The sequence below is a fragment of the Lissotriton vulgaris genome, chromosome 3_1 (assembly GCF_964263255.1).
Source record: "Lissotriton vulgaris chromosome 3_1, aLisVul1.2, whole genome shotgun sequence".
NCBI classification, from domain to species: Eukaryota; Metazoa; Chordata; class Amphibia; order Caudata; family Salamandridae; genus Lissotriton; species Lissotriton vulgaris.
In genome coordinates this window covers 81849337-81865741 of record NC_141689.1, presented here as the reverse complement: position 1 = coordinate 81865741, position 16405 = coordinate 81849337, and the positions used below count along the sequence as shown (strand labels likewise).

The 16405-nt window shown below is 43.3% G+C and overlaps 1 protein-coding gene across 1 annotated transcript in view; it reads left to right on the top strand.

Annotated features, from left to right (window-relative positions):
- The window catches only part of DYSF (dysferlin), a 1070125-nt gene that overhangs the window by 819573 nt on the left and 234147 nt on the right, over positions 1-16405 (top strand). Inside the window, exon 33 of the mRNA XM_086960107.1 lies at positions 9973-10154. Within this exon, the coding sequence (XP_086816233.1) occupies positions 9973-10154 (182 nt within the window). The remainder of the gene's footprint in view (positions 1-9972; positions 10155-16405) is intronic.

The window sequence follows — 16405 nt, the reverse complement described above, 5'->3', positions numbered from 1 at the left end:
TAACAGCATGAGAGCAGCGTCTGGATTGGATAAGGTAGTTGGCTGTGATTTTGGGGCCAGGGACTGGAGAACACAGAGGACGTGCTGCAGGATAAGGTAAGTGAAACTTTTATCTTTTCTTTATTAAATGTTTATTTTAATGTATGTTTGTAGTGCCCTACCATTTTTTATGTCACCAACGACCATCGACAACGCTTCCACATTAAATGCAAGAAGCTGTCCTCGCCTGTTATTTGCCTACTTACACCCCATCTGTGACCTGCAGTGTACACACTGATCTTTGCAACAGACACATTCACTCAAGGAGCTGTGTTATTGGGATCAGAGCACGTGATCTGCGGGTTGCACACATATCATTAACCCTCTCAGTTTTGTTTGCTGGAAATGAAAGCTATGATATGTTGCATATATACAATAAGCCTCTGCAGTAAGTGTATTAACACACTGAGCTATGTTAGTGGAGTTTAAATATGTCTCCTGTGGGTCCCTCTGAATCAAGCAAACTAGGACCTGTTTCTGGCTATCAGCCATCATCAGCCAGGATAGCTTGACTCCAGTGGCGTAGTGAGCAAAATAACAATGGATTAAACCCAGATCTGTGATTGGGGGGGAATGTTTTGCCAATGTGCAACATTCCGCCCATCATTTTGTGTGTTTTGCTGTTCACCCTATGTGGGAAGTGTATGCCCAGACGAGGGTCCCGTGCTCACAACGCCACTGGCGTCAAGCTATCCTGGCTGATGAAGGCTGATAGCCAGAAACCGGTCCGAGGATGCTTGATTCCGGTCCAGGAAAGACATGGCTTGGCAGTTCGGGCTGGACTATTCCCATGAGCCACAGGGTCAAGGCTGATTTGCATATGGCCATGTCTGAACTGGGGTGGTGTGGTGAGCAAAATAACGATAGATTAAACCCAAATCTGTGACTGCGGGTGAATATTTTGCCAATGTGCAACATTTCGTCCATCATCTTGTGTGTTTTCTTATTTAAACATTCCCAGATATACAACAAGCTGTACACCTGGCAAAAGCATACACGTCTTGAAGGGATGCATAGAAGAGGCACAACAAGGAAAAAGAACACCACTTCTCCTAATTTTTTCCTCTTTCTATGTGTGCTGCATTCAGAAGCACACATAAAAAGAGGAAATCGCCTCCATTGATTGTTTTTGTGTAGGAAGGTGTCCCTCCCTGCACAAAAAAACATTGCCGCAACACAGACACCCTTGCACCATTGTGCAAAGGTGTCTGTATTGGTGCGTGGCAGCCAACTGTGCACCAGATCTGGGGAAGAGGACAGGAATCCACAGTGTCTCTTGGCTGCAGCACATTCCCTCCCTTTTCCTTTGAAGTAGGACAGCGCAGCAAGAAGGCTTGCGGCGCTGCATACACCAAACGCTTGTAAATGAGGCCCTTTGTGTCCCAAGTCAAATCCAGGTATTTTCACCTTCCGCAGCCCGCCCCTGCAGGTGGCGTTTGAGTGTGATCAGATAAGGCAGAAGCCCAGGCACCATGGGGCGGCCATATCTACAAGGGCTCCTAAATGCCATCCCGTGGCTTTTCATGGCCTAGGAGATATGGAGTAAGACAAAGCAGCGCAAGACACTGCCGTGCTTCACTCTGCGTGGAAGGGGCATTCCATGGGTGATGATGTGGATTCCCATGGAATTTGACAACGCCCCAGATTTACAACATCTCGTAAACCCGGGGAAGGGCCAACACGTTGCTCCTCCCTAGAGCAGGCGTAACGAGGAGAAATGTTTACATTCTCCTTGTTTTTGCTCTTTCCATGTGTGCAGCATTCAGCAGCACACACAGAACAAGGAAAACGCCTCTTGTGATTGTTTTCATGCAGGAAGGTGCGCCTTCCTGCACAAACATTTGTGCCAACAAGACATGGTACCAGGGTGTCTGCGTTGGCGCATGGCTGCTAATTGTGTACTGGCGCTGGCTGAAAGGACAGGAAAGCGCAGTATTTTGTAAATACAGTGCATTCCTGTCCTTTCAAATTGGCGTAGGGCAGCACAGCAAAATGACTTGCAGCGCTGCTGTACGTGAATTCTTTGCAAATATGCACCCATGTGCTTAATTTGTGCCGGTGTTTGCAAGTGGTGAGCACCGGCACTCACATGTATTTCTCATCATCAGAATTTAACACAGAGCAAGAAAGACAAAGGCAGAAATGGAAAAAGAAAGAGAAAGATAACAAAACAGTGACAAAGGGAGTATGCGCAGGTGAAGAGTGAAATAAAGGCCAGAGTGTGCGATGGTGGAAGAAAGTGCATGAAATGGGCTCAATGCCAAGCAGCCCAGAATTCAGCAATCCCAGCATTCAGTAGGGTACCTAAGAAAAACATTTTTTTTTAAGTTAAGCACTGGATCGACCTTTGAATTATGCCGAACTCTACACAGCACGTAGCAGTGAAAACACAAACACATAGGTAGTAGTGGAGTCCTTCCAGTCATGCTTTGAGGGGTGGTGGAGGAGCAGGCATGATTTTGGCAAAGTCCCGCTAAGGGATCTGGCTTAGCACATACAATGAGCATCGGGCATCCAACCCTGACCTGCTAACCACCCAGGCTGCTCCAAGCTCTACTACAGGTCGTGGTTAACAAAAAGAGAAGCACCAGGATGGTGCCGATTGGCAGCTGAAACCAGTAGCGGCTGGTGTGACGGAAATGTGGTGAGGCAGCACAGGGTGTCAGCACGAGGGGGCTGAAATCATTTAAAAAAAGAAAACGTACCTGCCGGTCTTCTGCCCGCTGCGCTGCTCCCAGGACTTTTCCTCTGGACACAGGCTGAAGCTCCCAGCTTCCCCTGCGGCCAATCCCGACGCGGCTCTCACCATGAGGGATGCCATTTTGAGGCAGTGCGCTCTCTAGTCTTTACAATTTCCTGATCGACCCGGATGCCCTGCTTCATTCCATTTCATTTCAAATTACCACATGATCAAGTGGATCTCCATTCCTAATATTCAATCAGGATTTGAAATTTTAGAGACACTTATGTAGGCAAAAGATTTATTGAACAACCCCAGCTGTTTGGTTGGACTGAGAGCAGGGCTAAATATTTTTAAAATAGTGCAACATGAGACAGGGATCCACAAGATTTTCTCTTTCTGGGCACAGCAGGAAGTGCAAACGCTTTTCCCTGTGATCCCTTGTGAAGCTCCCAAATTTGGATGAGCCCTCCCTCTAGTCTCCAAATTTGATTGCAGCGTCATTGTTCTTTATTGGTATGGAAGTGTTTTTCTCAATTCAGCACACTAGCTCAGACGCGCTGGAAGAAGTCGTGCAGGAATGCTGCAGCCCCCACAAAATAACCATGAAATAACTTCTGAAAATTGATCCAGCACCGCTGGCTGACCGCAAGATCACAACCAATAGCATTTTGTTCGGAGATCTGTCGGGAGAATTGGAAAATAATTACAAATTGAAGTCTGTGAAAATAGAGTTCTGAAGGTGGATGAACAGTTAGGAGGTCTTTGAATTTTGTATTTATCTTGTCACATTTGCTGTGCGACGCGCGTTCAAAGAAAGAGGCCAAATGACTGACTATGTCTTATGACAAAATGCTGCCTATTCTTTTAACATGGAGATTGGAGTTACTATTTTCTCTGACGTCTTTATTACATTTCGTAAAGTGAACTATGCGACAATCCTGCTGGGGTAGAGGGAGTTTGAAAGGAAGGCAGTAGGATGTCAATGTTATTCTAACACATTTAAATACCTGTAAATGAACTGTACAAATAGGTAAATATATATCACCCATTAGGAAAGTACACAAGGCACATTAGTTTTGTGATTCTCAGTTGTGATGAAAACAAAGATTTTAACAGGATCAAAACAAACCAAGATACTTTTCTTGGTGATGCACAAATGATTACCATTTGGTTGATCCCAATTTCCACATATTACTGCATATAAACACTATAGTTTAATGTGTGAAATTGCATGTCTGTGCACATTTAGAGGTCATTTCAATAAAAATATGCTCTGTTGACCTGCAGTCCAGTGAAGCCATCAAAGTTGATGTCTGGTCAGTATTTTAAATTCTTAAATGATAATCATTCACTAAGATTATTTTTCTATCTTTCCTGAATTCTCTCCTGCATCTTCTAGAAATCTGCCCCACTTTGTTGATTAATAGGATGGATATTTATTATCAACCCAATGTCGCCAATATTTTTGTTATATTAAATTTGCCTACTTATTTGTAAATTATTATTATTAACCCGTCGGTCACACCCCGCGCATGCTCTCCCCCCACACTCCCCCCACCTGCATCACCACCCTTTGTTAGTGACGGCCGTCACTGTATATGTTGAAACATGTGTATAGTTCATTTACAGGCATTGAATTGTTGAACTAACATCCTACAGCAGTTCCTTTCCTGTACACCAGCAAGATTACCACCCAGGCCACGTGTACAAAATCCTCTCACTTTGCAGGCAGAGAAATACAAGTAAACACCAGTTTCCAAATAAGCAGGGATTTGTCAGAAGACATAGCCTGACATTTGACCTTTGTATTTGAACTCACAGCAAATGTGACTTAAGAAAAACAAAATCCTAAGCCATCTTTATTGCTCATTCCTTCTGAACTCCAACATGGTTATTTTTGGGGGTACTGCAGCAGCCCCCACTCCCCGACTTCCAGCACCTGTCTCTTCCCTTTCGTGTCAAGAAAAATCATCTTGCTCCCCTCTGAGAAGCCCAGGCTGGAAAGATGAAAGTGAAACTATCCATATTACATTATTTGTTAGGAGTGGTTTTACCTCTACGCCATTTTCCTTTTGAGTGTACACACCTATACTTGTGCCTGAGAGCAACAGGGTACAGAGTCCGTCTTCCATTGGGGTTTGGTACTGGTGACCTTTTTTTTGTTGTTGTCGCTTTTTATATAGCGCAAACTCGACCCAAAGGTATCAGAGCGCTTTACAGGAGCACCAGTTGCATTACACAAGGACACATTCATTTTTCAGGCACGAGGAGATTACCTGATTTTCCAAAATCACAGGATGCTTGAGCCTCTAGCCAACACTCGAACCCGGTTCCCCAGCTTCAAGGTCGTCGCTCTGGCCTTTACACCACATCCTCTACCTTGAGTTGTCTTATTCCAGCTGAACCATGTTCTTGCATTCTGTTGACCCTGCACGGTCTAGCAGGAATGCCCAATGTTGGCCAACGAGGTCCTGATTCATAACGGAATATACTCTTATCCAAATTTTGTAAATATTCATCTAATAAATTAAAATGTAACTTTTTTTGTATAGTCAGTGGTTGATCTGAAAATCTGGCATCAGCACAACCCCTCCTAGACCTAAGCTGGACCCCCTTGAGACCTTACTCATACTTTCTCCTCTGTAGTTTTCCAGGCCTTTACGGTACATTTGCCTCCTCCAGGACTCCTGCTAAGAAGTTATTTCATGCTTTCAGTCCTCCGTGAAACAGATTTCTTACCCCTGTGTGCCCTTCACGCTCATTTTCCAACGTCAGATGCCGGCGCTCGAAAGATATTACCCAGGAGAATTAGGTTGCCTGGATAGGCCCTCGCTTTGCTTAAAAAATAAAAATATAACATATGTAAACACAGGCAGGCTGTTTTGTAATAATGTCATGGGCCCGCCCTTCACCGACAGATATGAAAGAAAGACTTGACAAGTTTATTTTATTCACAGTAGGGCGGGAATTACATTTACGTCGAAAGATGTTATGAATTCGCATGTAAAAGTGGTACAGAATGTTTTTCCAAATACAGACTCCGAATAACATATTTTGCATATCTTGACAGCGCACAAAATCTTGGCATGACATTTTACACATGTATAATATTTACATGCCTAAACATTGCACCTTGCAACCACAGGGCGGAGCCAGAGAATCTGGGCCACTTGCAGCAGCCCCCCCCCTCCCTCCACCCAGCCCCTGTGACCAAGTCAAACCTTCTTGAGGAGGGTTCAGATACATGAGATGGAAGTTTGCTAGCTCATAAAAGAGATGATCTCTTTTTGCATAGGTACCACCACTATGTCAGGCAGACTGTTGCCAAGTAGGAGGATCTGGGTGGTTGAATGTTTGTGTTGCCCGTGTACTCAAAAACAACAGAAGAGTGTACTCCTTAATTTAACAAATGAATAGAGCACAAGTGAAGAATCCGAATAGGTTCTTAATAAAGCCCTCACTCACCAACCGGGTTGGTGGCATGCTTCATCATCGGGCCCCACCAGGAGAGGCTGAATGCCACCCTGGTGTGCTTCGACGCCAGAAGTACTGCGGAGCTGGGTTTTTTGTGGTCAGTGAAAGTGAAGGTGAGTTAACAATGTCTAGATTGTGTCACAAAACAAATTTTATTAGTAGCCACTTAGACATGTATAAAAACAAAGTGTGGGATATGCTAGCTAGATAAATTGTCCAGCCTTATCCGCTAGTGTTTGGTCAACATGTTTCTGCCTAAGTATAATCATTGATGAGGCATTCTTCAGGACCGAGAAAAATAGGTGAACCTAGGTGGTGTGAGCACGCTAAGGCCGACCTTGACCATAGGTTATAAATGTGAATAATGATTAAAACAAAAATTGTTTTAAACTGCCTCGTAATGAGGATCTTGTGTTTGAGAGAAACCGAGTTTATTATGTAGTAACCATTAATTACACCATGGGTCTCGGTAGAAGGGTGGTAGCACAGTGGCACACCGCCTTCGTTGCTAGGCACCCACTCAGTACCTGCCCAATCCCTTAAGTCAAGTAACCACAATTCTTGTCAGAGTGAAACTCAAGCAAACCCCTAATTAATTAGTGCTTAACCCTCTGATAGCTTGGCATAGAGAGGTCAATGTATAAAGTATTTATACAGAACTCCAAAAGGTAAAAAACTTAAAATACAACACCAGAAAAATCCCACAGCAATTTAAAAAGATAGCATAACATGTAATGAATTACTTGAGATCAAAACAACAAAAATCAAATCAGAACCAGAGGTAAGCAATTGAAAATGTAAGGAAAAATAGTACCTAAAAGCACAAAGCGCCAACTGTGGTTATTTGGTCGCACCAAACCGGGACAAAGTCACAATTTTGGGCTAAATACGATAGAGCATGAGCCAAACAGAGGGACCAGGTTAGGCCTTCTGAACAAAGTACTGTAAATACAGGTTGCAGAAAGTTGCAAGATCAAACGTCAAGGATACGTCGAGCATCAGCGGCTCTGACGAAACTGCATGACTACGATGCAGGGTCCTGCATCATCTTCAATGATGCCGTCGATGGGGGTGGTCTTGCGAATGTAAGTCCTGCGTCGAGGATGTGTCGTGCAGCAGTGGATCCGAGGAGTTGGGTGCTACGAGGCAATGTCCTGCATCGTTGTTGAGGATGCTGTTGACATGGGGCATGAGATGCAAAGTCTAGCTTCGAGGATGCATCTCGCGGCCTTGGTTCCGAGGGGCTGCCATGCGAGGTCCTACATTGGGGATGCGGTTCCGATGTGGAGCTATTAGGAAATGCGTTGCGCTGCGTCGATTCTGCCCACAAAACCACAACTGGGCTGGAAGTGCACCTTCAAACCCACTTCCAGGACTGGGGTGGCATCACTTGGGGTGTAGGACTCACAGTAGACGGAGACCAAGTGCTCAGTTCAAGGTTGTTGAAGCCTTTTCTGTCCCTGGGGCTCTGATCAGGAGGCCAGCCAACCAGCTCATCGCTCACTCTGGTCGTGCTGCTCCAGTCCTTCTCACTCAGGCAGCAGGGCAAGCAGAGTAGCAGGCCTGCAGAGTAGCAGGACAGCAGAGTAGCAGTTGTTCTTGCAGCGGAGCAGCGCAGAAGTCCTTCCGAGGCTTCCACAGGTCGAGAGGTGTACTAAAGAGATTGGTCTGAGGGCCCAATATTTATACCTGGTGCAAGTTTTGAAGTAGGAAAATGTACTGGAGATTTCCACCCATAGAGGTATGTGGAATATCCTGCTTTCCTGACCTGTCCCCAGCTTGTCTGGGGGCTCTAAAGACTAGTGTTAAACTCTTTGTGAGTGGTGTCGCTAGTGTGGTAGGTGACAGTTCCTCCCCCTATCAATCCAGAGATGGCTTATTCTGCCAACACATAGTCCGACTTTGTCTCACTATCAAAGACGAAATGGCATACACACCTAGTCATGTGACCTAGGATACAGGCTGTAGGCACCCAGTGGTTAGAACAAGAAAATGACAACTTTCTAAAAGTGTTTTTTTCAGAATTGCCAATTAAAATCCGACTTTCCCCATTAAAAAGGGTTTTAAATTACAAATCTTTAGACACCAAATTCAGAATTCCTACTTACTCCCAAATGAAAGTTATAACTTACTAAATGTAATAAGGTAACCTAATGTTATCCTATTGGAGAGGTAGAATCTAGGAGTTTTTTGCTACCAGGACAAGCAGCCGCGGTCCGTACAGGTAACAGCGGTGGGGAGGAGTGAAGAGGGATTTCGACAGACGATGCAGAGGGATAATTAAATAAATAATTAATTTTCCCTCTGCATCGTCCCTCGAAATCCCCCTTTACTCAGCCCCACTGCCCCACCGTCTTTACCTTCACGGACCACGGCTGAGGACATGTAAAACATAAAAGTACATATCCAACTTTTTAAAACACTTCCCCCTGCCCTCTTGACTGTTTAGGGCCTACATTAAAGTTAACTTATATATATTACAAAGGAAGGTTTAGGCCTGGCCAAAAAATTATTTTGCCAAGTCAAAAAGGCAGTTTAAACTGTACACACAGGCTGCAACAGAAGGCCTGAGACCTGTTTAAAAAGGGTAGATAAGTGGGTGACACAATAGGTGCTTCAGACTCACTAGTAGCATTTAATTTACAGACCCTGGGTACATGTAGTACCGCTTTACTGATGACTTACAGGTAAATCGAATGTGCCAATGGGGTGTAAGCCAATGTTACCATGATTAAAGGAGAGAGCACAAGCACTTTAGCACTAGTTAGCAGTGGTAAAGTACACAGAGTCTTAAAAGCCAACCAAACCGGTTCAGAAAACAAGAGGGTGAAGGCAAAATACTTTGGGGATGACCCTGCAGAAAGGGCCAAGTCCAACAGGCACTTTTACATAGGATCTATTTACTTGTTTATTGTTTGGTGGCATTATTTTCTTTTGGTGAGTAGTTACATTTTTGTTGGTCTTTCTTTTAGTATTGGATGAATGTTGAGAAGCTTAGCCCTAGTATATAGTGCCATGGACAGCTTGCACTTTGTAAATAGTAACACTTGTAAGCATTTATTTTAGGTATTGCCATCCTTAACCTTATCAGTGCTCATGACGAGCTCAGCTCGCCATGAGCCATGGTGGCTGTGTGCTCATGACGAGCTGAGCTCGTCATAATGGCTCCAAAGCTCGCACGTGGGGATAATTTCCCCGCTGTCCTGAGCGTTCGATGAAAACGGGTGTGGGCGTGACGAGTTCCGCTCGTCATGAGCACACGGTCACCGTGGCTCATGACGAGCTGACGTCGTCACGAGCACCGGGGCGGTGTTCGCGCCCCCGCCCCACAGCACAGTGGGGGAATTACCCCTGCGGCGAAGGGGTTAAAGGTGGGCAAGATGCTCAAATTCGCCTTCCAGGCGTATCGGATCACGAACACATGCTTACTATATCCAGCTAACCACATCACTAACAAATAATCCTGAAATACTCCGAAATGTTTGTGCTGCACAAACTCTTTGTACGTATTGTCCACTTTGCATATGTACAGATAACTCCTCAGACTGCTGAGCTTGGTTTGAACTCAGTGATAAATAAGATACGGTTGGGTACTCCCTACTACATGTGAATTGTCCCTTTTGCACATGACTTTCTCTGGATTATTTTAATTCATTTTGCATAAGTGATCTGACCCCCAAAGTCTTGTAAATTGAGTTTATATTCTTATTTTACCTTTCCTGCCATAATTCAATTGCACATACAGGTAACATGTGTTTGTTTTTTCTCTTCTGCAGACCCGTACGCAATCGTCTCTTTTCTCCATCAGAGTCAGAAAACGGTCGTAATCAGAGGAACTCTGAATCCAACGTGGGATCAAACGCTCATATTCTACGAAATTGAAACCTTTGGAGCTCCTAAAAATATCGCTGAAAATCCCCCCGACATAGTGGTGGAAATATACGACCAAGATACTTATGTACGTATTTGTGAACACAGTGTGTACATTATTTATTTTTTATTGATTTCTAGTTAAACTACAAAGTTACCCATAATTGTTACCAATAAAGGAGATGATAATAACCTGGTATTTGTAAAGCGCAAACTAATCACCTGTAAGGGTCTCAAGGGCGTTGGGGGGATTAAGGGGGTCATTAGGATGGCGGGTGGACTTTGCCCGCCCGCCATCCTGTCGGGGATTGGGACCGCCCGCCATAAGGGCGGGGGTCCCGTGGGTGGTATTAGGATGCGGCAGCCACAGTATTGGCCGCATCCTGCATTTATAAAATTGTGCCGGGCGGTGCTCTCTGCACCGCCCGCCACAATGCAATAAATGAATGTATGCATTTGCATACACAATGCGGCAGGCAACGAGCGGTGCCTACCGCATTGTATATGCAAATGCAGGGGGGTACCGCAGGTACCCCCCGTGTGCACCACCCACCCCTCCTTCACTTTGGGGGCCTGCAGGGGGCCCCCAAAGTGAAGACCGCATGCCTTTCCGTGGTGGCATAGCCGCCACGGAAAGGCATTGTAAAATGCACATCATAATATGGCTGGCAGTGTCTGATAGACACCACCACCATATTATTCCTTTTCTGCCCCGGCCGCAAGGTGACCGGGGCAGAAAAGCAGCAGACTGTCTCTCCGTCCGCCGAGGTCCCCCTGCCATACTAATATGACGGGGGGGGGAAACAAGTAAGGATGACGGGCGGATTGCCCCCGCCAGGCTGGCGGTGGCTACCCCCAGCCTGGCGACGGCAATCCGCCCGACATCCTAATGGGCCCCTAAGTGAGCTACTGCCCAGAGTCACAGGATGCTGAGCTGATCTGCCTCTGGGAATAGAACCCTGAGCCCAACGCTTGGAGTCAGTTGCCCTGGCCACTGCGCCACACATCTCCCAGATGATGTTACTTATGTAAAGGTGTGAATACTAAGGGTGGTCACTGAAGGAAACCTCAGTGCTTCTATTCCACTTTCTAAAATGGGGTCTGCAGATGGAGCCCTACCCCAGTGCACAGTGTTTGGCATGCTTAAGAAACATCTTAGGATAAGGAAAATGTATTACAATTCTGTGCCTTAGAACATAACATGTGTATTTGTAAAGCGCACGTTCACCCCCAAAGGGTCATCTTGGCGCTGAATAACAGATGTTTATTTTCACCCAACTCGATGGTACTCATTTTCTTGACCTCAGAAAGGATGAGTGGACCCGTCGGGAGTTGAACCTGTGACCATGAGGTCAAACACAAGGCTCTGCAGGGGATGCATTAGTCCTCCAAGCCACCAGACCGGCTTGAAGTCTTGTTAGATGAACGCACATTGGAGACCCTTAGCTACCGACACAGATGATCGCTGAACAAAGACACTTACTTAGAAGCAAAGATCTGCACTCATGGCGAAGGCCACTGCTTTCATTGCGTTCATTGAATGGTCATCCGGCCCCTGGTTGTTTGACGCCGATGGAGTTTCGCTTGACTCTGTAATTCAAATGTCTTTGAGATATGGTGCTGTCGCATCAGCGCTTGCATTGGAGCACCCCTTTGTCTCTTGTTTCCTTGCATGGCAGTCTGTGATCGAGCATCAGTCTTCTTTTCACTCCCTATCACCACTTGTCTCTGTTTTGTCCTTTGCACAAGTGAAGTGTCACACACACCCTTGTGTTTGGTATTTGTATAACGCACAACAACTCATCCCCAGAGGGATATCCCGGCGCTAGTCTGAGTCAGTAACTGGTTCCTGGTTAATAAAACGAAAGTGGATATAGCCGTGTCTTCAATTCTTTCTAAAAGTCAGCAAATGCGACACTCTGCATAGATCCTGAGGGAGCCTATTCCAATGGGTGCATAGATCCTGAGGGAGCCTATTCCAATGGGTGCATAGATCCTGAGGGAGCCTATTCCAATGGGTGCATAGATCCTGAGGGTGCCTATTCCAATGGGTGGCGGACTGGCGGTTAAGTTAAAAGAGCATCGACCTATTCAGGATTTCTTAAATCTTTTACAGAATATCAAGGCCTTCATGGCTGATCTGAGATTCCGAGTAGGTTTTTGAAATTTTACTTTATTTAACAACAGCCTATGCTTGTGGCACAATAACGTATAGATAGCTCGTTTACGAATTGGTAGCTAATGAAACTAATTCTCTTTTCCTACGTTGCAAACAAATTTGGCAGCTGTATTTTGAACAATTTGAAGCACTGAGAACAAATAATCGGCCATGCCAACGTATAATGCATTTCCATAGTGAATCCTACTCAGGATTAAAGCTTGGATTATGTTCCTTCTCCAAGCTACTGGGACCCATTGAAACAATTTTGGAAGGATACATAGCAGGCCGAAACATGTCCCTTGAACCCTGCTTACTTGTTCTTGTAGGGACAGAGTATTTTCGGTGAGAAAGGCCACATTTCTAACCACTTTTTTGGGTGTCAGTGAGGGGTGTAGCAGAGCTAGCCACCATGAATCAGTCCAAAATGTTTCGGCATATCCAAACAACAAGATCTTTTATTTATCTGCTTTTAATTTCAGACAGTGGAGATGCAGTCACTCTGCAACCCCAGAAAGACACTTGACTAGATTATCCCTAGTTTCATCAAAATTATCACCTTGCACCAACCCAAGAATTTAATATGGGATTGTCGATCTTACAAAAGTAGATTGTGTATATAAGTGGAGGCTGCTTATTGTAGGCCCTAAGAAGTGTGTATCTCTTGGTGAAATGTAGGTCACCCAGTCGGTAACTACACAAAATATCGAATTCAAAATATAGAATTACCAAAATATCGACATCAAAATATAGAATGGACAAAATATCGAATGGACAGAATATAGCGGTGAAAAATATCGAATTGAAGGTAAGTAATTTAATATCGATTTTCAAAATATAGAAAGTCAAAATATCGAAGTATATAATATAGGTATTAAAATATATCACATTTTTAATAATATTGAATCTTTTAAAGTGTTTTGTATGTTAGTATATGTGTGAAAAGTGTATATTATTTTTGTAATTTTTGTAAAGTAATGAATTTTATGTTATTTAATTTTTGCGTAATTTAATTCTGAAGCGGGTTGTGTGTTTATAGGGGAATAGCGTGGGAAGTAATTTAACTATATTAAATTAAATATACATTTTTAGAAATTACTAATTATTTTTAATTATATTTTGCGTTTTAGTTCTGTAGCGGGTTGTGGGTTTATAGGTGAATAGGGTGGGAAGTCATTTAATTGTAATTAATTAAATATTTTTATTTATTTATTGGTATTCATTTTGAATTAATTGTTAATTATTTTTTAATTAGTAATTAATTTTTATTAATTGATTAATTGATAATTATGTCAATTTTATTAATTTATTTTCTGTAGCGGGTTGTGGGTTTATAGGGGAATAGGGTGGGAAGTAGTTTATTTGTAATTAAATACATATTTTTATTTATTTATTGGTATTAATTTTGAATTAATTGTTAATTAATTTTTAATTGGTAATTAATTTTTATTAATTGATTAATTGATAATTATGTTAATTGTATTAATTTATTTTCTGTAGCAGGTTGTGGGTTTATAGGGGAATAGGGTGGGAAGTAATTTCATTGTAATTAATTACATCTTAAAAATAATTTTTGTGTATTGATAATTAATTTACTGCTAATTAATTATTAATTGGTATTAATCTTTATTAATAATTTGTTTTGGTATTGAAAATTAATTCGTTGTTAATTAATTATGAATAGGTAATTAATTGTAATAACTAATATTTATTTGTATTTATAATTGATTAATTATTACATAATATTAAATTGGCAATTCATTTTAATTAATGTTTTATTGGTATTGATATTTAATTTATTTGTATTAATATATTAAATCATTACTTTCCCTACTGTTAAACTCACTAGAGTGGGAATAGTAATTGTTACCCCTACCTAACCAACGCTTTCCCTACTGTTGCACTCTCTGGAGTGGGAATAGTAATTTTTACCCTAACGCTATCCAACGCTTTCCCTACTGTTGCACTCTCTGGAGTGGGAATAGTAATTTTTACCCTCAAGCTATCCAACGCTTTCCCTACTGTTGCACTCTCTGGAGTGGGAATAGTAATTTTTACCCTAACGCTATCCAACGCTTTCCCTACTGTTGCACTCACTGGAGTAAGAATAGTAATTTTTACCCGTACGCTATCCAACGCTTTCCCTACTGTTGCACTCTCTGGAGTGGGAATAGTCATTTTTACCCCTACGCTATCCAACGCTTTCCCTACTGTTGCACTCTCTGGAGTGGGAATAGTCATTTTTACCTCTACACTATCCAACGCTTTCCCTGCTGTTGCACTCTCTGGAGTGGGAATAGTAATTTTTACCCCTACGCTATCCAACGCTTTTCCTCCTGTTGCCCTCTCTGGATTGGGAATAGTAATTTTTACCCTCACACTATCCAACGCTTTCCCTACTGTCGCCCTCATTAGATTGGTAATAGTAAATGTTACCCTCCTGTTATCCTATGGTAAAAATATTGTATATTTTTTATTAATATTATGTTAATATATATATATATGTATTAAAAAATAAAATTGTATGTTTTTTTATAACTTTAATTATTTAAAAATGTTAGGGTTATTTAAGTATTTTTAAGTATGTTTTAGTTAATTATATTGAATATTTCATTAATTTTAAATTACTTTTAGGACATTTAAGAAAATTCGACATTTCGACTAACTATGGTGTTGATTAGGATGGCGGATGGACCTGCGTCCGTCCGCCACCCCCGAGGTGGAGGGACCGTCTGCAGGGGCAGCGGCGTTACCTCCATAGGAATTAGGATGTGACCCCCACCCTGGCGGTCACATCCTGTATATTTAACATTGCAGCGGGTGCTGCTTAAAGCAGCACCCGCTGCAAAGTTAAAAATGCATGCTTTGCATGTGCATGCACAAAGCGGCAGGCACCGCTCGGTGCCTGCCGCTTTGTGCATGCACATGCAGGGGGGTACCATAGGTACCCCCCATGTGCACCCCCCACCCCCCCAACATCCTGCGGGCCCGCAAGGTCCACATGCTTTTCCACAGCGGAATATCCGCCGCGGAAAAGCATGTCTCTGCACCCATCATAATATTGCTGGCAGTGTCTTGCAGACACCGCCACCATATTGTGGTCCACACCCCGCGGATCAGTGGCGGACGGACCTGCCGTCCGCCGCTGATCCCACCACCATCATAATCTGGCGGTGGGTGTTTTCAAGGACCGCGGCGGTGAATCCGCATCCTCCGGGCCGGCGGTGGCTTCCACCGGCCCGGAGGATGCGGATTCACCACCATCATAATCGATCCCTATATTTTTTTTAACTATATTTTTGATTCAATATTTTTGTACTTACCTGTTTGTAGATAGGAATTCGATATTTTTGCATTCTATATTTTTTCTTCGATATTTTGGTAATTCGATATTTGTGTATTCGATAATATGTCAGTGATTCCACATAGTCGTGTAGAATTCCATCTCATGAGCACCTTAATTTTGTGGGTTAGAGATTTTATGTTTATTCCACTGTAAGGAAGGTAAATGTCTTAGAGAGCTGGAATGTATTCATTCTATCTCTGTATTGGCATGAAACCCAAAAGACATTCTTACAATTCTGTCACCATTAGGGCGGCGTGTGTCATTTTACCCTTATGAAAACGTAGACCAACTATATAGCTGTAAAGACGACCATATGGAAACTATGGAATGTTGTCGCACCTCAAAACAGGCAGACCCTGGAAGGTGTCAAAAAATTTCTGCAAACATGTACCACTCAGCCCCCATAGCTGTGTCAAACTCCTCCTTTTGCTGTTCCATATTCCGCTCAGTCTAGCCCTTTTCCCTTACGCTAACCCTTCCGACCCTCACATCTCATCTGGCATCTTCGTGTAAGTATTCTGCCCAGCCTCACAATGCTGTTCTACCCACTCTTCCCCTGCCCCAGCCTACATTTAAATGCCTGCTATTCAGCAGGCATGCAGGATTGCAAGGGGTGAGGAAGGCTAGACTGCAGTAAGAGTGAACTGCTTGACTGTGAGGAGTTTAGAAATAGAATCATAACAGATGAGAGAGAATGTACAAACACAGGTAAGCCAAAATAATCTATTAGAGAAGGCAGAAAACACAGGAAAAAGATCAACATATGAAACAGGGATAAAATACGAGTAAAGGCATGCACAAACTCTTAACAGGGAACAAAATGGCGCAGGCATGA